The 26,901-nt window shown below is 38.1% G+C and overlaps 1 protein-coding gene across 1 annotated transcript in view; it reads right to left on the bottom strand.

Annotated features, from left to right (window-relative positions):
• FREM2 (FRAS1 related extracellular matrix 2) overlaps positions 1–26,901 on the bottom strand; it is a 119,075-nt gene continuing 92,174 nt past the window's right edge. Inside the window, exons 13-24 of the mRNA XM_053936480.1 lie at positions 26,045–26,203; positions 24,845–25,148; positions 22,811–22,942; positions 21,876–22,207; positions 12,325–12,517; positions 9,946–10,050; positions 8,721–8,848; positions 8,498–8,632; positions 4,128–4,254; positions 3,744–3,931; positions 2,703–2,849; positions 1–1,048 (exon numbers count right to left, since the gene is read on the bottom strand). Of these exons, the coding sequence (XP_053792455.1) occupies positions 536–1,048; positions 2,703–2,849; positions 3,744–3,931; positions 4,128–4,254; positions 8,498–8,632; positions 8,721–8,848; positions 9,946–10,050; positions 12,325–12,517; positions 21,876–22,207; positions 22,811–22,942; positions 24,845–25,148; positions 26,045–26,203 (2,463 nt within the window). The 3' untranslated portion in view covers positions 1–535. The remainder of the gene's footprint in view (positions 1,049–2,702; positions 2,850–3,743; positions 3,932–4,127; positions 4,255–8,497; positions 8,633–8,720; positions 8,849–9,945; positions 10,051–12,324; positions 12,518–21,875; positions 22,208–22,810; positions 22,943–24,844; positions 25,149–26,044; positions 26,204–26,901) is intronic.

The following is a 26,901-nucleotide window of genomic DNA, read 5'->3' as shown; positions in this document are numbered from 1 at the left end:
CAGATTAAGTGAAGTCAAAATCTTACAGGACGGAGGATCCATGCCTAAGGCATTCCATCACCTTTCAAACTATTTGTAGACATTGAGTTCTTTGTGAGAAATAGTACAAAATTTTACAGAAGAGTGTGAAGATCCCTCCTCTCAAGTATTATGTGTTTCTGAAGAAAGAGGTCTCCTCTCTTATTGCAGACAGGATATATAGCACCTTTGTTCAGCTTCTTTTATTCTTTTGAAATGTCAAAAAATACAAAACTACAACAATAATCTCTCCCTTACAATGCAGTCCCCTGAATTGCTGCTTAAAATTAGTGCATGGTAGGGACATCAGCATTTCCTTTCATGCAAAGTGGGAGGTTTTGTTTGGCTTCTTCTCTTGCTCATAATGGCAGTAAGAGCTCAGGATAAAAAATTTCAAGTACACCTAGAAACATGTGAACTCCTCATGAGTCACCATTATCTGCTGCTAAAAATGTGCAGTTCAAGAGTTTTTATGAGGCACTCTGGAAACTCTGGCTTGAATACTGTGGTCTTGGAATCAAACCTCTGAACTGTCATTGCTGTAATTATGTGGTAGCATCATTGGTTCATTGCTGCCTGACTCATTTGTGCTTTCCTTCTTGTCAGAATTTTGTTTCCATTTTAGCAGCAAAATGATAATTGCAATTAAGCAGATGGCAAGGAAAATGGCAGCAGCTCCACCAATGATTGTGACTATGCTGATTCCTGCATTTTGGTTATTCAGTTCCCTGGGGAGAACACCATTGAGTGCAACCTCCCTTTGAGGCACCTGTTTCCTGCTGGTGCGATCCAGGGCTATGTGCTGTATGTTCGTTCCTCGGTTGCTCTCCACTCCAATGTCTCTTGCAACTTCTGGGGCCTGCTCAACTCCCCTTTTCTGCCTTCTCTGTGTGGATGCTGCTGGGCTCCCAGCACTGAGGAGTGAGTGGTACTGGTGCTCCACGCTTCTTTTACCGATTCCGCGGTTAGAGTTCTCCTTGGAACGCACGGTGTAGATTGTATGGACATACCACTCCCTACCCAAAGACACCTGGAAAGAAACATTTTTTGTATTTAAACACACACACACTAAATATGGGCAGAGCTAAATGCAGAGGAAATCAGTCTCTGTTTTGAACTGAATGCCTGGATAAGCAATTTCAAAATCATGCACAGATAGCTCCTAACTTTGTGCCAATGTGCACCAGAAGAGTTGTGTTTTCTGCTAAAATTTTCAGAGAGTTTAGTCTCCATTCGTCAGACTCTGTGGCTACCAAGTGCAGATGAAGAAGGCTATAGCTTTGACATAGTTTTGGTGCTATTAGTACCAGAAGCCATACAAAGTATCTTTAGCTGTGGATGGGCCACAGAAAAGGACGTTCCAAGCCCAACCTACCAAGTGATTAGGCCCTGGCTGTAATTCCATCTAAACCTAAGAAAGCAATTTTTTACTGAAAGGATGGCTGAATATTGGAACAGGGAGCCTGTGGAGTGTCCTTCCACAGAGATGTTCAAAAGATAACTGGTCACGGTCTGGGGCAACCTGCTCTAGGTGACCCTGCTTTGAGCAGGGTGTTGGAACAGGTCCCTGAAAACTTCATCCACCCTGGGTTGTGTGGGGCCCTGTAATCTGTGTGAGAAGATACTACCTTCCTTCAATTTCTCTCATCTTTCCTGATCTTTCCTCATCTACCAGATTTGGCTTCCACAAGGTCCAGTAGGCTTGTCTGAATATTGTCTTAAAGATATGAATATTGTCTTAAAGATACCGCCTGTTAATTTGAATGGTTGCAGCCCAGTTTTGTTATTTTGAAGAATAACACATTTTCTATTTTACTCTTACTTTTCCAAGTATTTTTCAGAATACTTTTATTTCTTCATATTCTCATTTTTTCTGGATAGGAAGAGGACCAAAATTCATGGCATTAGAATCCATAGAAATGGATTCTTCACATAAAAAATGAGACTCCATTTTCCTGGGGGCAGATTTGAAACTATTTTTATACTTTAAAGTAGGCCGTTTTGTTAAGTACTCTACTGCTTCCAATGGGACCTTTAATACTGAAGTGACCAGGAGTAGAATCAAATACTTCATATTTTTCCTACTAATTTATACACTTGAGTTATGCATGCAATTTTGCAAATACTAGAGACAAATAGCGAAGACAGAACTTTTTTGCTGGGTTATACAGATCAAAGGGCTGAATGCATACAGCTGATGGATTATATATAATTAAGAAGTAGTTGCATCCTTTAGTTGTCAATTTTTAGGCTTTCCAATGCTTCACACTGTGCAAGTTTGCAAGGAAAGAATTGTACAGAAAACGCCAAATATGAACTTGATTTTGATGAAGCTTACTATAGGTGCTTATGATTTTAAATTTTTTGTCTTTGAGAAGTGAGATGGAAAACAAGAATCTTATTAACTTTTTAAAATAAATGTACAAGAACAATTTGCATAACTTCTGGTTAGCCTGTGGAATTATACAAGAGAAAAGCAAGAGTATCCCAACAGAAACACTTTAATAAGTGTTCCAGATTTTATATCTACAAGTTTCTAAGCATCTATAATTGTGTTTGATTATCACTGGAATCAGAATAAATCTTTCTGTTGGTTTCAATTGGACTTACAGTTAACAACAATACTTGTGCAAGTTTTTCGTCCTTGGGTCAGTACTCTTGCTACTAAGCTACAGAAATCATACCTGAAACAGAGGAGTTGAGTCTACTTTGAATCCATCAGAGCCTGGCTGTTTAACTAATGGAATTGCTTCGGGATCGTCTATTGCAAGTTTTGCATTAAAAAGTACATTTCCAAAGCTTGTGGCTTGTGTCTCTGGCTGAGCTTTGTCCTGCACGGAGACAAAAAAAATTTTGTAAAACAGATTTATTTCTTTGAGGAAAAACAGTTTTAGTATTGGTAATGTATTGTGTAGTTTAAACATGCTGTTTTATGCAGTCTAGGGCAATACTACTACAGGAGAAAAGACATGAGAAGTAGTTGTGGTCCCATCTGACTTGTATTAACTTCTATTTAATCTTGTGCCTTTCTGGAATAAAAGGGGAAAACACTAGTGAACAACCATAGCTACACTTCTTAAATAAAAAAAAAAGATATATAAATATGGTCTGAAATGAAAGTAAGAAGTCTATTTCCCAGTCTAAAGAAGCTACATTTCATTTCATTAACAGACAGTAAGATAAATTTGTTCAGCTTATTATATAATCATCATAAAGTTAACTCTAAAAGTTGGGCATCAGGTCTGTAGTTACCTGGGATTACCCTATAGTTATCTTCAGGAAGGAAATTAGATCATCCAAGCCAGCTTTAGAGGTATGTTCTCATTCCCTATGGACTACAGAGGCAACCTGGATGACTAACTTTGCAGTATGCACTAGATTTTGGGTGGCTAAACATGAAACAAATTACAATCTTTCACTTGCATGTTTCCTGAAATTCTCTCTATGGTCCATGAATACAGACAATGCAGAGAAAAAACCTATCTTGGGATTCTAACTTAGGTCAAACTCTTACTGAAGGTAGTTCCCAGAAAGATAAAGAATAGAACCAGGAGGGAAAAGGCAAGATACTGCCTCCATCAGTTCATGTTAGCCTGGAGCTCGAGTCAAAAATTTGGTGGTGTTGAGAACATTTTAAAAAGCAGTTGGGTTTTGGATAAAAGACAAGTTAGAAAAAAAAAATTAAAATACATATCTATGCATCCTCCCAGAATTAGAGCACTTACCACAATCTTAAACCTGTACAGAAGGGATGGAGAATCAGCAAGGCACCCATATTCAGTGTTGGATGGATTATATTTGGGTACATATCCATCAGCTCCTGTGCACAGGAAGACCTTCTCGATGGTACAGTAGAAGGAATCACCCAAATTCTGCACTGGATCCACCATCACTCGACCGTATATGACATCCCCTGCAAACAGTGCACACAGTTCACATCCAATTAGACTGGAACATTTAGCACAGCTCTGAGGCTGAGCTAATAAAGCCTTGTCAAGAAGCTCAGCGCAACAAGCACAAAACCCTTACTCCTGTCTTGTTTTGACAGAAACAGGATCCTGACAGTGTGGAACACAAATTAAATGTGCATGAACAATGCACAATTATACCTTCTGAGAAAGCAACGTCACTTTCCTGCCCAAAGCCCATTGAGCCATCAGACAGCCACAGCGTCTTTTTGGAGAGCAGGAACATCTGGGTGTTCAAGCTGAACTCAGCAGCCACTGGGTCACTGACCTAAAACCACAAAAGCATAAGGCTCTTCAACAAGACCTTTTAATGAAAAAAACATAGCATGATCTTAAACTCCTTAACTGTTAAAACAAAGCATGATCTTCTCCCAAGGTATATTACTTAACAGCTCTGCACATCCATATGCAATAGTATAGTTTAATCAAAAGATCTCCTGGTACTAGACATATATTGCTATGTATTTTATATGCAAACAACCTTTGGATTATCTGCCTCTGTGATATTTGATAGTATTCTAAGTTTGTTTCTTCCAACCATTTTTCCAAATCTCAGCTAAGGAGGTGTCCAGGGCAACTTATGTGTGGGGGTAATATGAGTAAATTTTTTCCCTCAAAAACTAGTCTCTGACTTATCACAGCCTGTTTTCTCTATCCCATTTTCATTCTTACACACAACTCCCACCTCTGCTTCTGATCCTCTGTCAATATTTGAAAGCACACATTACTGAAGATTTATTTGCAAGTATCAGTTATTCTAATGTGCTGCAGGATATATCAGATCATGCATGTGAAAATGCAGCAAACCATTTGAACATATTTTATGCTACTATTTATATTTTTATGCTACTATTTCTCTTTATATATTTGGCACACTTATCTATGGTTCTTCCTTGATTACATGAAAAGTATAAAATTAATCAATACTATCAGCATCAGTTTTTCATGGGACCATAAAACAAGAAAGAAGGCAAACTATAAAGGGACATGGCATAATAAAAGGGAAATTATACAGTGAATAGAAGAACTGGGGGAGCCTAAAGTTCAAAAAGATGCAAGTACCTGAGGAAATAATGTGGAAGACACATATATCCGGAAAAGAAAAAAGAAAAATAACAAGAGGACACTAAAATAATAAGAAAAGCTAACATATATATGTATATTTATGTATATATATGTATTAGTGTGTGGACAGGAAGGAAAGAAAACAACAAAGAAAACATTCTTTCTGGCTCATGGACAAGGGTCCACTTCACAACAGAATCTGGCAAGAAGAATGTACAGCTCAAACCTTTTATAAATGGAGCCCTACCATCATAGCCTTTGCAAAAAAAAAAAAAAAAAAAAAAAGTAAAAAGTTCCATTCCCTTGGAATGCTTCTTTTTAAATGCCTGGAAAATAGGCCATTGGGTTGTAGTTCCACAAATACTTGATAAGCACAACTGTTTTCCAGTTGTGTTATTTATGACAGTAGTTTAAGTGTAATTACTGTCATGGGAATTTTATATAAGAGTTCTTAAAAAACAATCAGTGAGGATCTTCTGGGTGAGAAGAATAACTGTCAATTTATTCTGCCTATTTGCCACGTCCATCAACTTTGCATATGGATGATGTGGGGACACTGCAGATCATCCATGGGATCAAAGCCCATGTAATACTTGGTACCTCAAGGAACAGAGCACTCTTGAGATTGGTCCATCCCAAGGCAACAAGTATGCTGAGTATGGAAGGGCTTATGTCAGGAAATACTCAAACACACTGAAAGAAAGGAGATGCTGAAAGGATTGGGATAAAGTGAAGCTTGGAGGCTGAATATTATTCTTTTTCAGGGAATCCTAGAGTAAGCTGGTGTTAATACAATCCTTACTAGAGTTCCAGGCCAGCAGCTTCACTCCTCAGGGGCCATGGAGATATGCAGGTGATACATGTTAAAAAAGGAAATGTTGAACCAGCGGGAAAACATCAAATATATTTTCTTCTTGATTCTTAAAATGGTTCCTCACTTGTGACCAATGAAAACAATTGTGAAGGAAATTAGAAGAAAAAGTTTCCAAGGAAATGAAAAGGCTCATATTAAAAAGACCAAGAAGGTAATTCAGTATGGAGATAGAGCATTAAGAATTGTGGGACACAACTCTTGTCCTGCCTCATCATTTTATCATTAGATTTTGCAGTCAAAAGTAATTTTGGTCCAGTTGTGACACATACACTCGCTGATTTCAGGGAGTCACAGTGTGGTTTGGGTTGGAGGGCACATTTAAAGATCATCTCACCCAACCTCTCTGCCATGGGCATGGACACCTTCCACTAGACCAGGTTGCTCAGAGCCCCATCCAACCTGGCCTTTAATACAGTCAGAGATGGGACATTCACAGCTTCTCTGGGTAATCTGTGACAGTGCCTCACTGCCCTTATTGTAAAAAGTGTCTTCTTTTCATCCAATCTTAATATACCCTCTTTCCCTCTTTCAGTTTCCCCTTACCCTGTCACTGCAGCCCTTGGTAAAAAGTCTTTCTTATAAGCCCTGTTTATATGTTGGAAGGCCACAATAAGGTCTCCTTAGCTCTTTCTCTTCTTCAGGCTGAACAACCCCAAATCAGCCTTTCTTCACAGGGGAGATGTTTCAGCCCTTTGACCATTTTTCTGGTTCTCCTCTGACCCCCTCTAACAGGTCATGTCTTTCTAGCACTGGGCACCAGAGGACTGGATGCAGTGGGCTTGTGCAAGGTATCAGGTGTTCCCTAGTATGTGGACTAGCATCCTTCAGTCTGATCCTCCAGTATTTATTTTCTTATTTGTAAAAGAGTGGATACCAATGCTTATTCAGTTTTGCAGAATGACTAAAAAATCGTAGAGGTTAAGTGCTCGGTACTGCCTACTGAATTTGTGCTATTGTACTGCTGCTTTTTTGGGACTTGCTTTGGGACATGTGTTTCAATCTGTGATCAGATGGAAAAATTATCGTGGGCCACAGAAAGCCCAAGCCTCTTTTATTATGAGTATCTCAAGAAAAAGAGCTGGTCTTTGAAAATTGTTGGTGATGGGAGTTTAGCTGGCCACAGTCTGTTATGTTGTTGCAACTTTGCACCTTATGCATATTTTGAATTGATGTACATGAAACTTCCATACCTAACTTCCCCTGTCTTATCTGATATAATAACCCCTACACTGTCCATTTATTTATGCCAAGGCAGTTCTAATTCTTAGTCATAGCTTTTACATTTAGGCTACTTCCAGGTAAGAGTTAGGTCTCTTCCTAGACTACTTTGCCCATTTTGCAATGATTTTTGCACATCTTTTGACCTTTCTTTGAAATATCAACATCTTCTTGTTTATACTAGGATCAGGAACAAGTTTAGCACTGGTTTAGCACTGCTATGGTTTGCTTTAGAGTCCCTAGAAGTAGAGTAGAAGTGCCAGACAAAAGTTGAAGTGCTGAACTAGTATAAATTCCCCTTACCCATTCCATTCAAACTTCTCCAAAATGTTGAAATGTGGTTAACTCTGAGAAGGCAGGTTTCACATCAGATCATGTATCATCTCTCTTCTTTGCCAGGACTTAATGCCCTTTCAGGAATCATCTGTTCTCCCATTGGTGGCACAAAGCCAAATGAAAGCATAAAGACTGCATACATTCCCTTGTGTACTCTGGCTAAGTCAACAGAAAAGTGATTGTGTACCCCTGACTGATATGGATTTATTCTGTAAGATGATTCAATAGCATAATCTATACTATTAATGAGCATGAAACCACAGCCACACTGTTCCAGTATTAGCTGTATTGGCTCCAAATAACAGAAATTATATAACTTCCTCCTTACACATTCCAAGGTCACAGTAGCCCTTTTGATAACCTGGAAAGCTGGCAGTTTATGTTCTCTTAACTATCCAACATGACCCCAATTTTTTTTTTTTTTTTTTTAATCAATGTTTTCTACAGCAGAATCCATTTCTCCATAATTTTTTCCCAGCCACAAAGCTTCAGAGTTGGGCTTTGTGAAAGGTATGCTGTGTGCCTGTTACCATATGTTTCCATATGATCCATATTGCTAAGGATCAGATTTGTTTTGGTCACTTCTGTGAGTTTTAAAGCTAAGCATTTTACCAGTGTTGCCTATCTACACTTCCCTCTACAGTCAGTGAGAGAAGTTTTATCTTAGGACTGAATAAATCTTCCTCTGGAGATTTTTAATACCAGAAACCTAACTCTGATTTTGTGTCAGATGAAAACCTTCTGATAATAGTTTTATATTTTCCTAATTGCCTGATAAAACTATTTACTACCAAACCTAACAGACAAAAAAAGAATTCCCAAATGTTACTATTGCATCACAGTAACCTTCCCCTAAACCAATGGTTATTTAGCAGGAAAGGAGTATGTGCTCTCCCACCAATTTAGGAATGCCTTCTTTATTAGCAAGAAATTCAGTTTCTAGTACTATTATTACAAGACCAACAAATGGGAATCAAATTAGAAGGGAAACATGACAAAGATGTCATTGGAATGGTACCTGCTGGAATCTGATGTCCAGATCAAAAGTGATGGGCTCTCTAGGATTGCAGATCACTGGCAGGCTGTACTCCTGATGTGGGGCAGTGGTGCAGGCTATCAGCTTCACTGTGTACATTCCAGAATAGTCTCGAACCTGGACACAGAGAGAGAGGGAGCTGTACCACCAACATCCCAGCTAACAGGCTGGGGCAGTAGAGGACTTAGTGAGGGTGAGGTTTTACCGCAAAGTCTGAAAGGAAGCTCCACTGCTGGACTGGCAGGTTGTAGGTTGGCTCACTTCGGATGAGGCTGAGGCTAAAAGTGAGGCCCGGGTGGTCAGCTGACATAACCATGGAAGTTAGAGATGAAGCTAGAAGCATGACAAAGAGAGATTTGTCACCTTTAGTGTTTCATTGCAAACTCTCAGAGCCTGGAAAACATTCTCAATGATTCATAAACCATAATGCCATAGATGATGTTAATACCTTCACAGGGCACTGGGTTTTAACTGAAACTAAAATAAATTACAGTCAGCTCAGATGGGCCTCCTCGATTCTTGTTTAAGTGTCTATTGAGCAGCTGCTTTTGTACACGAGAACTGTATGAAGAATAAATTTAAGAGACAGTAAAAACAGTGAGAGTGGAATGGCAGAGATCTATAATCCCTTCTATTTGAAACTTGTCTCTGCCTATAGGCAAAACTAAACGCACTAGAGGACAGCTGAGAAAAAGTAGAAGCACCATGAAGGAGTTTTATGGGTTAAAAACACCTGAGTTAAACAAGAAGAGATTTCCTATTTTTTTTTCTCTTCTCACTGTTGTTCTGCAGATTTAATTTAGTTAGATTTTCTTTTCCATGGCTGGCATTCATGTTCAGATTTATGTCTATAGACTGCATCTTACACCTGTAATTACTCTGAATAAAGGCAGTGGGGTTTAAACAGATTAAATTGCAGGAACAAGTCCTCAGCAATGACTAATTGAATGTCAGTGAGAGTGTTCTATTAACAGAATGATACAATGCTCACACAAGGCCTTTTCTTGCTCTCTGAAAAAGGTCTAAATATCCTAGAAAAGCTTCAAGTTAGAAAAGAAATTTTTAAATTTTAATTTCCTAGGGAAATGTAAGTAAATAGTAATTATAACTATGGGGTTAAAAACATATATCTACAGATTCCTAATGGACACAATGGCCTAGATCTTCATCCTTCATAAATCAGGCTCTTGATCCAGTGCAAATATTTGCCTTCCATCAGATTAATGTATATTTCAACAAGTTTGACAATTGAATACAGTCATCAATGAAAATAAGAAATCTCAAGCAGAGGAAAAATCTGTATCTGAAGAGCATAGTATCTCAAAAAAGAAAAAAATCAGCTATCAGAAGCAGAAAAAAAGAGAATAGTATCAAATTTGGGAAAGATGTCTTTATTTCTGTAGTGCTGCTAAAGGGTACGTTACACTTACCAGGATGGGACATAACAAACAGACCATGAAACCGGGCTTCAGTCTTGAAGTTGACAACCAAGCGTCCCTCTTCACTGATGCGCATGCTGGTCGGGAACAGGGACCCTGCCAGCAAAAACCAATTAACAAGTGTGTTCCACTTGCAGGTGACAAAGAAATCAAACTCCTGTGAAACACCAGACCCACTCTTTTATCTACCCTTGCCATGTCACGTGTTTGGGAGAGCCTGCGGGTATTTTTGGGTTGACTCCAGATTCTTCTCAAACAAGAACTTACGCAGTGAGACCTTGAGATTTTAGGATGTGATGCAGCTTCCAAAGCATATAAGGAACTTCCCTGCAAAGCTATGACTTTACATGTAACCATGGACTCACACAGCTGCACTGGCAGGCTGAGGAAAATCCACCCAGCAGTTTGTGCTCAGGTTCAGGCAGCATGGTCAGCTGCCAGGGGGATCTGCAGTATGAAGACTTTTATTTTCACCAAGTATTCAAGCTGACTCCTACCAATGAAGGCTGCTTCAGAGATGCCCTTTATCAGTGCCTCCGTGCCTACTGTGCCAAGGCAGCAACAATCAGCATCAGTTGGAGCAGCTGGTTGTGACTTCCACAGCAATCTGCTCTAGGGTGCTGCAATCTGTGAAACTCCTTCTGACAGGTTTTGCATTGCTGGCAATTTTTGGCATGAATTTGGCACAAAACACAGGCCTTATGTATTCTAATTTCAGATTACAAGATCTTATTTACACATCAGAAGTGGTTTACTTCTGTACCTTGCAGCCATGACCCTTTTTCTCTGGAGTTCTGCAAAGCTTTAGAGTTCAGGCATTTCCTCCAATGCTCCCTTACAAACAGCCTGTGATGTATCACCATTCTGCTTGCCAGGAAAAAGAAGGAAACATGAATGTTCCCCTATGAATGTGCTAGAAATCTAACACACTAGTGTGAATGTATACCACCTATACAAAATCATCTGTACCAATCATATTTCTTGTTATTTCATAAAAATAACTATATATTCATTTATGAATTTGGGCTTTAGAAGACCTTGACTGCTTTGCAGTGTTACTTAGAATTTTTGTAGCACAATTATATGAATTGAGAGGTATGGAAAGAAACTGGAAACCAGTTAACATCTCCTTTCCCAGAAAAACAACTGCTGAAAAAATACTACCTAAGTAACACTGGGATATGTTGAGGGCTGTTTTGTACCGGTTGTTTTCAAAGGAAACCGAAAATGTTCAGCACCTCCAAAAATGTGGCCATTGGCTTCTTAAACAGAGAAATAAAAAAATTAAAGATGGGAAATGGTGGCATAGATGCACCATGTAACTGCTGAGACAGAGGATTAGATTTGATTGTTATTTGGTGACTAGCACATCACATGATCTGTGACATGTGGCTTATTCTTTAGGCATGGCATGACATCTGCTTCATTCTTCATGCACTGCAGATTCCCCTTGCTGCTCCTCATTTCCTGCTCTTAACATAAGGACAGGAATGGAACAGCAATGATTTCTGTAGTTCATATACAGAGTTAGCAGAAGCAAAAAGTGATTTTAGGTTCCCAGGAGCCCTGAAATTGTGTATGTACATAATTACAGCTGGTACCTGTATTCTATTTAGGTTGAGAGAGATGGGAAACATCTGAAATGTAATGCTGGGAAATATTAAGTAAATTTGCATAAAAAGAACAATGCAGCACACAGGTGTAACTATATATTTTAATCTTGCACATACATCTGTATGTTACTATTTGTAAGAAATAAATTAACTTTTTAAAAGACAAATTCTGCAGTGATAGATTTTTACTTGTTGACTCACAAACATTTGTGAGTTATACTCACAAACATTTACTGACAGTATTTGACATATTGTAGAATGTCTTAGAATTTACTACTCTCACACAGAGGAAAGGCCCCCATTATATAGTTCTGTTTCTTTTGAATGCTAACATTTTTAAAATATCAAAAGTTTATGAAACTGGCCATTCATAGTGAGAAAAAAATGGCATCACAGAAAAGCTTCTATTATTTTCATTAAAGTGCAAATATCTTGTGTGCTAACAGAATTTGGTTACATTATGTACCCTGAAGTTCCGAGTAGATATAAATGTTTTAAATTTTGTACATGTAATTCAAATATAACAATACAATTGTCTGTCTTTGCAGTAAAAGACTGATGTAAACTTTACATGATTTTCATAAACACTCCAGCAGACACCTGAGAGTGCTAGGAAATGACAGATTGCAATTGATAATAAATGAAAATATTAAATTTTGTTTTAGTATTGGAATGATTGAAAAAACCATCCTACTGTGTGCAAACCACACTCCTAATAACAGAGCATGAGTTCTATGGCAAAAAACACAACACCCACCTTGGAGCTCTGCTTCAGGTGGGCTACCGATCCCATCCTTCCACAGGATGGCAGTGTCATACACAAAAGTCAGCCGGAGCTCTGACTGCAGGTCGAAATGCTGCCAGCCCCCGACACCCACTGGAGAGTGGAAAACATAAGAGACGTACAAAGGGACTCTCAGTGTGACATAGGACTGCACTAGGTTGAGAACCTATAAAAACCAGAATTGTATATTAGGGTTAGTGATCATGAATGGCAGCATCGCACAGGCAAGGCAAATGCAGAAGAAAGGGAAGACATAACTTGAAATTAATACTGTGACTCAAATTCTCTCTTTTTGTAAATTACAGATGAAGTGCAAAACCATGTTTCAGTGGTTTTCAGCTGAGCTTATATCCCTTCAAGTTTCATCTTTGTACTTCAAACTGATAAAACATAACCCACTCAATTTTGACTTACCATTTTTGTTCAGATTTTCTTAGTACATAAACAACACAGCTACAAATTTAAGCTTTAGAAATTTTTCAAATATGCTTTTGCATTTGTTCTATGGTTATGCCTTAACTGACTCTTGCTTACATTCCTGTTACTATCAACTAAGAAACTCTTCTGGAAGATGCTGAAATTGCTCAGATGTCATAGCACAACTGAGTCCTTGGACTCTACTTAGTTATCTGTTGGAACTCTTTCTTCCTTTGTGCATGGATAATAGCTAACATACTGCATGCAAACACAGAAATCATACTGTTCTTCACTGTCTGGAAGAGCTAAAAATAATATGCAAGCTGATATGGATTTAAAAATAGAGCCTTTATACCTTGTACCAAACAATTGTGCTGTAATTATGAAAGAATTACAATTACATTATATATATATATATATATATATATATATATATATATATATATAAAATGAAAAAAGACAAGAAGAATAGTGTCAGTAAACTGTCACCTCTTACGATAGCTCTTACACAGTACATGGATCTAAGCCTGTCTGAAGAGACTTTGTGTTTATGTTTGGTTACAAATACTTTGTCACTCACATATCTCTGAATGAAATGTGCAATCCAGATCCTTTTAGACCATTCTGGATTTTCTTAGAAATACACGGGAGGAAAAACATTGAGATCATCTCCCAGTGGGAAACTTTTCAAAGTCATAAAAGCTGTTGAATTCTGATTTAGTTCCAACAGAAATTCCCTATATAAATTTGTACATCTGAACACTTCCCTGATTACCTTACATCTTTCTAAAGAGTGTTTTGCACTTTTAAAAATCCCCAGCATTCAAGGACATTTACAAGGAAGCTGAGTTCAACCAGCAGCAAGTCAAGGGGCTGTATGACCATCACCTTACAACTGCTTTACACTTTGAAATGCCTGACAGAACCTTTACTAATATAATGTAACCACAAATTTACTGCTTGCACTCACTAAATACTTTGACCTAATTAAGGACTCCATTAAGGCAAATGTTTATAGTTGCCACAATTCACCTTCACGTGTCACTCTCCTTGATTTGCATTCAGTGCTAACAAAGTGTTTTTGACTTGCATAGCTTGACTCATTCCATAATACATGCTAGCATTTAGACAGCAGTCATTTGGAAACACATTGTAGCACAGAATCAAAGAATTTTAGGGGTGGAAGGAACCTCAGGAGATCATGCAGTCCAGCCCATCTGTCACGCAGGATCACCTAGACCAGGTTGCACAGGAACATGTCCAGATGGGTTTTGAATGTCTCCAGAAAGGGAGACTTCATGATCTCACTGGGCAGCCTGTTCCACTGCTCTGTCACCCTCTATGTTCTTTCCCATGCTGTGGTGGAATGTTTTTTTGGTTTAGTTTATGGCCATTGCTCCTTGTCCTGTCACTGGGCACCACTGAAAAGAGTCTGGCACCACTGAAAAATAAAACACTAACACAGGCTGGTAGATGAGATTCTACAGCTGTAGATTATATTAATGCTTTGTTGGTTTTACATATACAAAATCAAGAACTTCTGTTTGGAAAAGCAAAAAAAACCAGTTGTATCTGTATATTGGAAGACCAATTAAAGTTTAGACAAAAATATTATTATTTAGTACCGTTTCAGTTGCAATTTTATCTTTGGGATACCTGCATGAGTATCTGAGCAATTATTTTGGACACAGATTCACTAAATTGTTCCAAATAACAACATGATATTCTCACTTCCATTAAAAAAAAATATAGCAATGATGCAGCTCTCAAATGTCTTATGGTTTGCTTTTGTTTCAGGGGTAATCTCAAAAATTTGTCATTTCCTGGACCAGTATCAAGAACTGAATGAATACATTTGATTGTATAAAAAATGTAGTACTATTGTAAGGTCATCCCAGACAAACTGTGTTGGCTTTTCTCTCTGCCTTTTTACTCTCTATCTGCATGCCGTACAGTAAGAATTAGACACTGAAGTCAGAGATCTGAAATTTAGTTTGCTTATAAGGAAGATACAAAAGTATGTGGAACAGGATTTAATATATGCCCATTATTTTTTAAAATAGAAGCATACATAATGCTTAATGATAAAGTAGAGGACTGGAATATCAAAGTGAGAATTTAATGACCTCGAGGATTAGAATAATAGCAGTGAAATGAAATCTTATAGCTTAAAGTATAAGGTAATAGAAACCAGTCACAGGGATTTCTGTAGAAATGAAAGACATTCATTAGACACAATAGAGGGTAAAGAAATTTTGTTATGTGAGTTGATCACATCATAACTATGACCTTCCTACCCTCTCCATGTGCTATGATCCCAAGATAAACTGAGGAATGGGGTGGAAATTAGAAGCACGCATGCCATTATACAGAGCACTAGTGAGAGCTTATCTGGAGCAGCTTTGATCATCCATGCTTGAAAAAGTCTAATTTGCATTGTAGACTTCAGAAAAAGAAATCAACATAATCAGAGGAATGGCAAAACTATCTGATGAGAAGAGTCTAAAATAGCAGTGCTTTTGAGCCCGGTACAACAAAGGCTGAGAGGGAGTAAGAATGCTGTCTATATACATCAGGACACTAAGTGCAGAGAAGGGCCACTGATGATGAAAGATAGCGCTGACACGGGAACAAATGGGCATAAGATGGCCATGACAAATACAGCCTAGAAACCAGAAGAGTTTCCAGCCCTTAGTGTGGTGGCACTCCATAAGAATAGTGAGGCTATGAAATCCTGTTAGGTTTTAGATAAAGTTTACTAGTGTTGGAACAACATTATATAGACTTAAGGCAGAGGCCTGGATAGGGTGATCCACAAAACTCCTTCTAGCTCAGTACCTTATGACACATTAAGCCAAAAAAACCCACCCCTCATTACAAAGCTTTTCTTGGCTTTCAATGCATCATTGGCTCTTCATGTGTACTTTACATAAAGCAATCCCCTAATGAGGTTTGTAAGCCACATTTTAGGGTTTTCTTGCCTCCATTTGATGAGACCATAGTGTTAGAGACATCAGCTTATTTGCACCGGTCAAAATCTAGTAGCAGGATCCCTTCTGGGGCAAGTCTGCCAGGAACACTACTCCTTTGACATATTACCCCTGCTCTGAGGAGAAATCTGAAATCTCTCCATTTCTAGGACTGTAGAATTTAAAAGGTTCTTCCCTTTTAGTAAAACCTGCAAGAGGTGTCTGGGAAGCAGAGCTGCTTGCATCAGCCTGGGAATTTATTTGTGTACTCATGTGCTTCCATCAGTACTGCTGCCCTTATGTGTGATTCATGGCATGGATGGGGGAGGAAGAACTTCTTGCTAAAAGCTCATTGAGTTTTTATGCGCACAAACCCTTCCACAGGCACTCATGGATCTGGAGGTCTGTAGGCAAACCTACAACACTGATAGTTGGAGAATTACTGAATAAATAATTCTCTCTAACAGTAAATGAAAACTTTTAAGAGCCTCTCATTCCTACAAGGGGGAATCTACTCTTCTGTAGGCAGAAGAGAAAAATCTCAAGACATGGTATATGAAAGGATCCTTTTGATACAGTAAAAATAAAATAAAGAGGAAGTCAACTGCAGAGGAAAGCTGTGTCAAAGCGAGCAGGTACTGCCCCATCCCCAAATGAATCGATGGAATGTGTTACACAGATGGAGGACTTTGACTTCTCCAGCCCTCCTAATAACACTGTTTAGACAACTATGAGAAAACATTCTTTCCACTGAGTTATCTTTCTTTTCCAGCACTTCATTCAAAGCCTATTGGGAGTAGCCAGCTGTTCATTTTATATCTCATTGTGACACTGATGAAACCAAAAGGGTGACTTAGAGCTGTGTAAGCGTAGGATCAGTTTAACTGCTGTGGAGAGACAGGACAGGTGCATTATGTACCCATGAATCCTATGCACAGGAGATTTTACCAGTTACACTGACAAAATTACATTCAGTAACATTGATTTTAAACAATAATAAGTGGGTATGAATTTTAGTCTTCTGATACCAGGAGAGAACTACAGACTACAGCTACATCCCAGATGAACTGGGGAAATTGTGTCTCATACTCCATGACAATGCCAGATCTGAAGACAAAAATTGTTCCAAGGAGGCAACAGACTCTTACAGAAAATAACTGGAAAAATTTAGATAAAAAATCACCAAACAATGCACCTCAAAATTCATGTGTGAGAAAGGAGAACATGATTTATACATTGACCTAATAAATAGAGCTTCATACTTTTTTTTTGTAAGGTAAATTATCACAGATCATAAGGTCTGGTTTAGAATACTGACAATTCCCATTTAAGACTTAGACAGTATTAATGGGAGTTTCTATACGTGTTTTTCTTTTCTTCCCCTTTCAGATGCAATCTGTCAAACTTCATTAAGTAAAATACAAAATTATTTTGAGAATCTGTCACATAACAATTTAGAATATTTACAATAAAAATATTTTCAATAAAGGGTTTGTGCATGGACTCTGTTCTACATTTATACCATGCTTTATTTAGCTGGCTTACATTTCCAGAGGGCAGAACTTGTCAGTGTATGTGTGTATATGTACATTGATAGTACTGATTAAATAAGACATTAGAAATAACACAAGTTTGTGTTTTATTCTGTGTATCTCAATGAAACAGGCCTTACATGAAAATTGTATTTTTATTCTCCAAATTACTCTAGGTCTCATTTTCTATTGCATTTACTTGTGATGTCTGTGAATTTGAGTCACGCAAGTTTAACAGTGTTATCAATTAACTGTTTATACAATGTCAGAATGGCAAAACTAAGATTTGGCCCTAAGAAGACACTCAGACAGGTAGGTCACAGGTGAAATGCAAAGCAGGTTTGTTTAAAGAAGTCTGAATGGAGAAGAGAATGCAATACATACAGCCTTGAAATGCCAGTCCCTTGAAAAAATGTAACCTCTGACTTTGTTACACAGCTGGCACATTCACTTTATAGATTTTTTTTTTTTTCTTTACAGCTTACTAAATGCCTGTTTGCAGCTAGAGAAAAAAATGTTTGTCTTTTAGTGAGGTTCCATGTCAAGGGAACATGGGTTGCAGAGTTTTCTTAAACTTGACTGGGGTCGCTAAAGTGAATATAAAAATCTGAAAACAGACATTTCAGTATGTTTGAATTTTACAACATCTAGTGAGATTTTCAGAATAGGTGAGTTTTCATCTTAAAGTACGGTTTTGGTAAAACTAGTTCCAACAAAGCTGGAAATATACTGTTTCTGTGTAATAAAATCCCTCTGCAGGCTGCCTTGTATAAGGTGCAGCAGTACATGGGTGATTTTAAAACCTGTTTGCAGACGGGATTTTGAAATGCTCAGTGCCATAACATGTGTAGCATAAATGTGACCTGAATGTATTGGAAGAAAGACATTTTCAGTTTGGGCCAAAAATAACTGGTTTTTGAAGAGAAAAAAGTTAACTGTTCAGCTATACTCAATTACCATAGTTTCAAGGTATAAAGCTATACATTCAAGTATTTTACTACATGTTCTTCACCTTCTTGCTCCTATAAAAGACTTGATTAATGAGCTGTCATTAATAAAATTAATTTGAATGGTAATTTCCTTGCTTCCCTATTTAGAGTCTGGCAATGGACTGAAACTATGGAAAGCAACATCCATATATAAATACTTGGCCAGAACCACACAGAAGTCTTCAGATGCCAAACTGCCTGGCTATAGCAAACAGTAATAACAGTAGGAAAAGGGACCAAATGATACCTCACACTCCATGAAATAAGTGTAGGCCAGTACTTCAATGTACACCTCATTAAAGTACGGTCACTTGCTTGGTTTTCACTGTCTCATTTTTTCACTTCCTTTCCTGAATATCTGTCACTGTTTTAGAATCTGTGTTGGGAGAATGTGAGATGTCTGTACTACTTGACTCTCACAATGTCCCCATGAAGTAAAGCCCAACCTTTGTCAGAACACTGCCCTCAAACAGGCGAGTTCCCCTTTTTCCCCCTTTTTAAGGCCTATACATATCCAAATATAGACACTGAGTTTTAGACTGTGACTGCAGGTTGTCCTAATGAAAACTGCTAATCATCAAAGCTGACCTTAACTTTGACAAGGACAGAACTCTAATGCAAATTAATTAGATCAATTTAAAGAGGAGCACATCACTAATTTTAAGTAGAAGTTCTTCAAACTGCACATCTAAGTCCATGTTTAGATACATAAATGCCTGGGTTTTCAGATTTGGGCAGACCCCAGGAACAAACCGTCACGCTGTACACTGAAAGGAGTGCTGCATCTAGCTCACACAGGGTTTGCTCATGCACAGAATAATTGAGAAAAAGAGTGGGTCACAATCAAAAGGCCTCAAAGGAAAAAAAAAAAAAAAAGTGAAAACTAAGACCTTCTCTGTATGTATTATGACAGTTCATGAGTTCATGGGAACTGGCCAAGACAGCTGCAGCCTTCAGCAAACACTAGGAGCTGTGCCAGAAGAACTGCACCAGCTGCAGGTCCCCTACCTCACTTCTTGATTACTGAGGTTCATCTTCTTCCCCTACCAAACCAGGAGCTCCCATGAAGTGAAGGTCCATATAATTTAAGATATTGCCAATTCTTAGTGTGAAATCTCTCTGTCTCAATCAACATGGCTGTCTTTGTTTGACCATACAGGTACTGGAGAACTAGAATCAAGAAACAAAATTTTGAGCCTAAAGTTCTAGCCAAAGTATCTGATAAATTCAAGTTATTAAATTTGCAGCGGTAGCAGGATATGGTAAGAGAATTTTTGTTATTTATCTGTTCTGTCTTTATAATAGCATTTAGGCTTCCTTTGTCTGCTAAAAAAAAATGGTGAAAATAGCCGCCAGCTTTCCGCTCACAGAAGAGGATTATTAATTGTTCACTGAAGGAGAAAAAAACAACAATGGTGACAACCACAGAGATAGGGCACTGACTGCCTCCCCTCCCAGCTGGAGGGGTCATGTGAAGATAAAGACCAAACCTGGAGAAGAATTAAATGGAGGTGGGGAAAACAGGGAGGGCAGTGAAGCACGTACTGGCTGTGGGGAAATGCTTCACTGCTAGAAGCAATTCAGCTTGATATTTCACTTAACATACTGTAACCTTTTTTCCATAACCTAGAAGGCACTAAAGGATGACTTCAGCTGCAGTTTCATGGCTCTCACAGCTTATGTTGATACCTCTCTGCTTTTAAATGAGGGAACTTACATAAAGTACATAATACTTCTGAAGCCTCAGGAAAGTACAGCTCACTTCTCTGGCCACATTGCCACTTATGCATGTCCTCCAAAACTGAATAAACAGGTTCTTCCAATTTACTAAAATATTGGACTGGTACTTATTTTTTCCTCTGTTTATATGATCATAGACATAAATAGGTTTTATTTAGATACATATTTGGCTAAAGCAGCTATTCAACCTTTTGTCTAAAGGACACAGAAGTATTTTAAATGGATTCATACTAGGTCTTCCTTCCTTTTCACTGAGGGAGAAGTGGCTTTCATAGTTACAGATGCTTCAAGTTGTGTATGCTTATGGTTGCTTTGTGTGGGAAATAAGAATTTGTGGTTGCATATTGCCTGGGCATAAGGAGATAGTCAAAGGAATGATGAGTCGAAGAAATGAAGAAATGAAATCATTCTAAGAACAGTGAAGACTAGTGTAATTTTTATCTTGTGGGAATGTGTAAGGTTTACATCCCACATTTGGATGCTTTTCCTTACCCCCTGACAGCTTCATAGATCTCGTGGAATGCACCTGTAGGAGGATCTGCTCTCAGCAGAGGCCAAGCCTAAGCAGAGCGTGGACAGTGAGCTTCCAACATGAAGGCAGAGACCTTGAAATGGTCTCTGTAACAGACAAGGAACCAGAACTGATGACAAAGCAGTGAGATGACATATCCATCAAGGCCTTTGTATCTGAGACAGACAGAAGCTCCATTTTATTCTTGTCTTCTGGTTTAGAATATATAATCTCTAGTTAAGAGGGGCAGAATGTTAGGAAGTTAACCAAGTGCTAAAGAGATCCTGGTGCAATTTCTTGTCCAGCAAACTGACTGTATGATTACTGTGAACACCCATGGAGTAAGGTGGACTTTAGCTCTGTTGTTGCACATGCTTATATATTTCTGTGGCCCATGACACACTTTCCACATCTGCTTTATGCCATTTGGGATTAAAAGAATAAGAATTTGTGCATGTAAGTCTACTGAGGTCTCATAGAAGATGGATTCCTGGCAAAATGTAAAAAGAGCAGAGAAATGATGTCCATTTCACAAAGCAGGCTCATTCCTTGCATAGTGGTTCAACAAGGAATGCTAGTGTACCAGGACAGTGAGTTAGCTGTGGATAGACTTCTCCAGCCTGTAGGATTATTCCCCAAATATATTTTTCTATACATAAACTTCATAGTTACAGCCACTGTAGTCCAGAGCCTGAGTGGGATCAGACAGGCTTATATAGTAATTATACAGGGAAGACCCAAGGATAAATTTCACTGTCACTGCTCCAGAAGAAATCCTGCACCCTTTTCTTTCCACATTACTATGGATTTCTAGAAATAATTTTCCAAAGTACACGTGAAGTTCTCTCCAATCTCTTGCTTTTAACCCCCCAACCAGTTTCACAGCTCTGTTCTTCAACCATTCCATATTGGCAGCTTTTTTTACTCCTGAACTAGTAATTTTCTGCTGGGTAATGTGAGAGCACTGTGCTGTCTGTGCTGACAGGTAGTCTTACCCAGTGAACAAGAGATCAGCAAAGCAAAGCGGCTGGTGGGACACTGCAGTCCTTTGTTGTCAGCCAGGAGTCTCCCCACAATATTTTAAAACTGATTTTCAAGATATAGCACAACGAATATTAAACAGACCAGTGCTATCTATGTGCTAAAAGCAATTCTTCAAAAGGCTTTCATTTTAAGAAAAGACTAAATTGGCTCACTATACAGTAAAAAAGGGATTGGTTTCCCCAAAAATACCCCAGAACTGTATTGGGTGAAAATCATGACAAATTTCATTCAGAACAAATGATTCTCTTATTTCTACTAGCACAGATGTATTATAAGTGAAATAATTTACTACAAGAATACAGTACAAAATCAAGTTCCATACCTGTCCATCTGTGCCAATGGTGCCTCCACAATCTGTGAGGAGCTCAGACATGTCATAGTAGCTAATGAACTCCCACAAGCAGGCTTCCAGGTTCAGGTTGCGGTAGAAGCGCAAGGTATTGAAACCTCTAATTGTTGGGCTGTACTGGTAGGGAATGGTCTCTCCAATCACATCTGGATTCTTTGTAGCGTCAGTTAAAAAACCATGGTGGGTCTTTACTTCTGTGTAATCCAACAGGTTGGAGCACTTATGGTTTCCAACTCTAGTTCCATCAGGGCTCAGTGTCAGCTCAAAGTTGGAGAGCTCTCTTGTAGAAATAACAGGCAGCATGCCTAAAAACATTAATTTATAGCACTATCACTACATGTCAGTTGTCAGACCTCCTTAATTTAACCAGACTATGTCAAACACTAAGCATGTTATGCAGTGCTTTTGTATTTTGTACTTACACCAATTACTGTCCTTTAGAATACAAAGGAAGTTGATATGGTAAGTATGTATGAGAATTTTACCCACGATAACTGTCTGTATACTATGAAAAGACAAATAAAATATTTCTAAACATACTAATATTTTAAAATATTCATATACAACATATAATTAAATAAAAAAATACTGTGAATAGTAATTAAACTGTGTATTTCTATGCACTTCAAGGGAGTTTTACAAAGCTGAGGTCTAGCCCAATTTATGTAAATTATGCAGCTAATCTTAAAATGCTATTCTTCACATTGGAGGCTATGTATCAATACAGTATCTTATGGATCTTGTTGCAAACTGCACTTATTAATTCATAATTCGTCATTTTTCTTTGGCCCTACTGTTAGAAGATTATGTTATTAACTTGTCTATTTAAAATAACCTGACCAATAAAATAGCTCAAATAACAGCATATTGTATAAGTTCTCCTAACTCCACAGCTGATTTTCTCATACCGTCAATATGTGGCATTGTGACTGTCAGTTTGATGAGGTTGGCATAGTCAGGATCTTCTGGGCCAGTGTAGCGTAGTTTGGCAGAGAATGGCTCTGCTCCAACTACTCCTGATATACGAGGCTGACAAAGACCTAATGGCAAAAAGAGAAAGCAACCTTACTTTTTGTCCATAGGAAACAATCTGTACTTTTCTTTCCACTATTTAAGATGTACTTTTCTTCCACGATACAGGTATCCAAAACAACAAAAATTTTTGTCAATGACAGGTAAATACTTTGAGAAGTGTTTTCCAGAGGTTTCAACAGGAATTTATGCAGAAGAGGATTCAAACAGAAATGATTACTTGATCAATTGGATCACATTTTCAGAACAAGGTGATAATATTGCATCGGTGTCTTTTCAGTCGCATGTTTCAACCTTACTTGCAAAGCCAGTGCCAAGTGCCATACTTTATTACAGAGGTCTTCAGAGGCACATGTTTTAATTCCTCCCACCATCCTAAGTTTTATGGAAGATACCTAACAAGTGTTCAGTTGGTTTTGGCATTGGATTGGAGTATGCAGTGATATGCCCTCACAGAAATTCATCAGTCTCCTGATCCACCAGTAACAAAAGTGTAGTTAGAAAGATTGTGTCACAGGATATGTAGAAATATTCTGATTACAATAGAGTCAGCTGCAAAGCTGGATTGAGTTGCTTAAGGCCTTATTAATTTGAATTTTGGATTTCTCCAAGAAAGGAGAATGTGTAACTTATTTTGGTAATCCTTTCCAGTGTAAGTTCCATGTGTTCCAGTATTAGTCCAAGTTTGTAGGACCAGAAAATTAGGTTTGTAATCATATGATCTGAGATATATACAACTCCTTGTTGCATAGTTCAATGCAGTAGTGTCTGCATTCTGGTCACTTTGTCATGAGAGGCCAAAGGATCACAAGGTACTCTAAGTAAGAAACAAGCAGATATGGAAAGTTAAAACAGTTCTCTTTGCCCATTTCTGTGGGATTTCAAGAAAAGAGGAGGCAGGGCCCTCCTCTTGGAGAGCTTATTGGCTCTGGAGGAGCCAATCTTGCTCAACATCTCCAAGTAGGAAACTTCTGTCAGGATGAAACAAAATTTCTTTTCTGTACATGACAGCTTATTGTTAGGTTGGTCTGGTTGGTGGTTTTTTTTTTTTTTTTCCTCAAATGCAAATAACATTGCTAAAGAGACTAAATACTTTTTAAATTTTTTTGCACAATCTGAATTCCTTTTGAGAGTTCAGTCTATGTATTGGAGGTCAGGCATCTTCGAAGTGGAAAATATTCAGGATTTTTGCAGGTTGCTTTGATCATTGCACTTCTTTCCTTCCACATCACAAGTTAGCTCAGGTACTGGAAGTAATTTATGCATGACAACTCAGTCCTGAGCCTCAGATAATTAGCTCTGCTAATTTGTCAAGTCTAATCCAAATAATGCATTATTATAACAACAAAGCCAGTCTGTTTCATATAACAAGAAGGATGAACAATTATGAATGTTTTGACCAGGGTAAAATTTTGTCCATGCCCTGTTATTGGGCCTAGTTGCTTTAGTTTTTAGTCAAGGAAGAAATCAATTTTCAGGTGTGCAGTGAGGCCTGAATGCCAAATGAGGTTGTGCTTCTGGCTAGGCTTTCATATGCCACTACCATGTGGATTCTCCAGTGTCTAATAGGAGCTGAGACTGTACTGCATCATTACTGTGGTTTAATTCAAAAGTCAACAGAAACCGGGTTTCACCAATTCCATTGCCTGTTATATATTGTTCTCATGAACATACAAATTTGCTATGTGGATTATTATTTAAAGACGTTGAGAATTAGGAGAGAAGAAAAACTTTTTCTTTATACAATGGTTTGCTGTGTCAAGACAGTTTTTGCACCACCTCTACAAAGAGCAGAAGAAAAACTGACGCGGTAATGTTAAAACATGTGATCATGTAACCGGCTTTTGTTAGGATTGCATTTGGGATCTGAAAGAGACCTGTGAATCTTGCAGTAGGTGATGATGTCTTACCTTCTGATGTGCTAATAGTGACAATAGGGCTCATAAGCTCAAGACCCTCATTCCCATCCGAATTCACAGCCCGAGCTGCACACTGGACACGAGAACCGGCTTGAAAGTAAATGGAGTCAAGTGTAATCATCTTAGAGGAAGTGAAGAAGGTGTCAAAATCAACCTCCTTCATGGGGCTGGTCACACCATCGGGGCCAGTGGGGGCACTTACAAGCCACCGGTACCGTGTCAGAGTATTATTGATGTTCTCACTGGCACATATAGAACCAGTCTTGTCAAAGTCTTCGTACTTAGGATTACAAGCCTGCAGAACAAGGCAGATGTGTTAAGAATTTATGTGCTTCACAGCAAAGGAATTTTAAGTCATCAAGAGTCACAAAACTTAACAACATGGAACTGACAATCCTACTAAATCTCATAAGAAATCACCTTATTTTAACAGTGATGTATTTAGCACTGCTAGGGTAGATTAAAGTGTGTATCTAAGTATACTTACTGAAATAAAATATATTATTTAAAATTGATTTATAGGTGAAAATGTGGCATAGTTATGAAGGTACAAACTACACTCCCATCTACTACTTTAATTTTAACTTCTCCCTTTGATCGAATTCTGCAAATACACTTTGCATTTAAAGATTTATTTTCTTTGATTCTTTTTTTATTGAGAAGAACCATTCAACTTGTGACATTCCTGTGCAAAAGGAATGTGTGAAAAAGAAATTGAAGATGGACAAAACATTCTTCAAGGTATATGAATATTTATGTAAACTTGCAAAACTACTAGTGAGAAAAATGAAAGAAGCCTGTACTCCTTCATCACTCGTTTTACAGTCCATGACACTCATTGAAAACAATGGCTCATCTATTATCTCCAGTGATATTAACTCTACAAATAAAGGCAGGATAATGCAGGAAATACTAAGGTCATGCAACCACAGACACAGTGTGAGTATCAATATTGAACTATTCTTAGTGAGGAACAAATGAAACATCTTTCTTTCTATGCTTTTACTCTGCCTGAAAACAAATTTATTATCCAGACAAATTGAATTAGCTCTAAGGATAATTCTAGCTTGAACTAATATGTGTGACTAATATGTGTGACTCATCAACATATGGATTGAAACTGGGTGTGTAAAATCCGCTGAACAAAATCCATATACTGATTTTGTTCTGTTTTTCCACAGAGATACTCACTGTGATACAAATGACAGGATAGCCAGCAATGGGACTGGCTCTGTCTTTGGCTTTAGAAGTATCATCATATATCAACAGAGATACAACTTGAGGGACAGAGGGAAAGGTGACATCTGCCATGCTGTTCATTTCTTCAATGTAAACAATGGCCTTGGCTGTCTGACAATGAAAAAGATAAAAACAATTCTCTGTGAAAATTTAAATAAACAAGGTGGACATCAATCAGAGCATGTCTAGCCTTCGAAACATTGCTCCAAAAGAAGTTCTAAAACCTCAACTGGATGAGCTATTGAGAAAGGGTTGAGGCACTGAAAGTACACTGCAGAGTGCAAAAGGAAGAGCCAAAATGAAATTTTTCTTTTCAGAACAGTGAAGATCCCAGACCTTTAACTTTGTCTCCCAGCTTTTTTTGTTATCACTTCAGTATTCTGGTAGAACCCCCTATGTGCAATGTATGCTTTAATGCCTGGTGGAAATGGGGTGTTTGTCATCAGCAAAGGCTATGTCTCTTCTGTCTGGCTGTCTGGAGTCAGACTATATATTGTGTGACACTGATGAAGCAGACAGGGATTTTATGCCATTTTATGCCAAATCAGAGGACTATACTGTTTGAATTAAAAGTATGCAAGATACAATGCTAAATAACAAGAATGTGTGGCTATTTCATCGTACACAATAAGAATAATATTAATATGGTTTTGACAGCCTGAAATTATCTGAAATTATTATTTTTACAATATAGAGGTTGTATTTCCAGAGAGTGTTTCTGAGAGGACATCAGTTTCTAAGACTGATTATATGAGAAGAATATGTCTGGACCGATACCCTGAACACTTCAGTCTTTCATTGACTCTGTG

Source organism: Vidua chalybeata, chromosome 2, assembly GCF_026979565.1.
Source record: "Vidua chalybeata isolate OUT-0048 chromosome 2, bVidCha1 merged haplotype, whole genome shotgun sequence".
Classification (NCBI taxonomy): Eukaryota; Metazoa; Chordata; class Aves; order Passeriformes; family Viduidae; genus Vidua; species Vidua chalybeata.
This window is presented reverse-complemented; position numbering and strand designations above follow the sequence as displayed.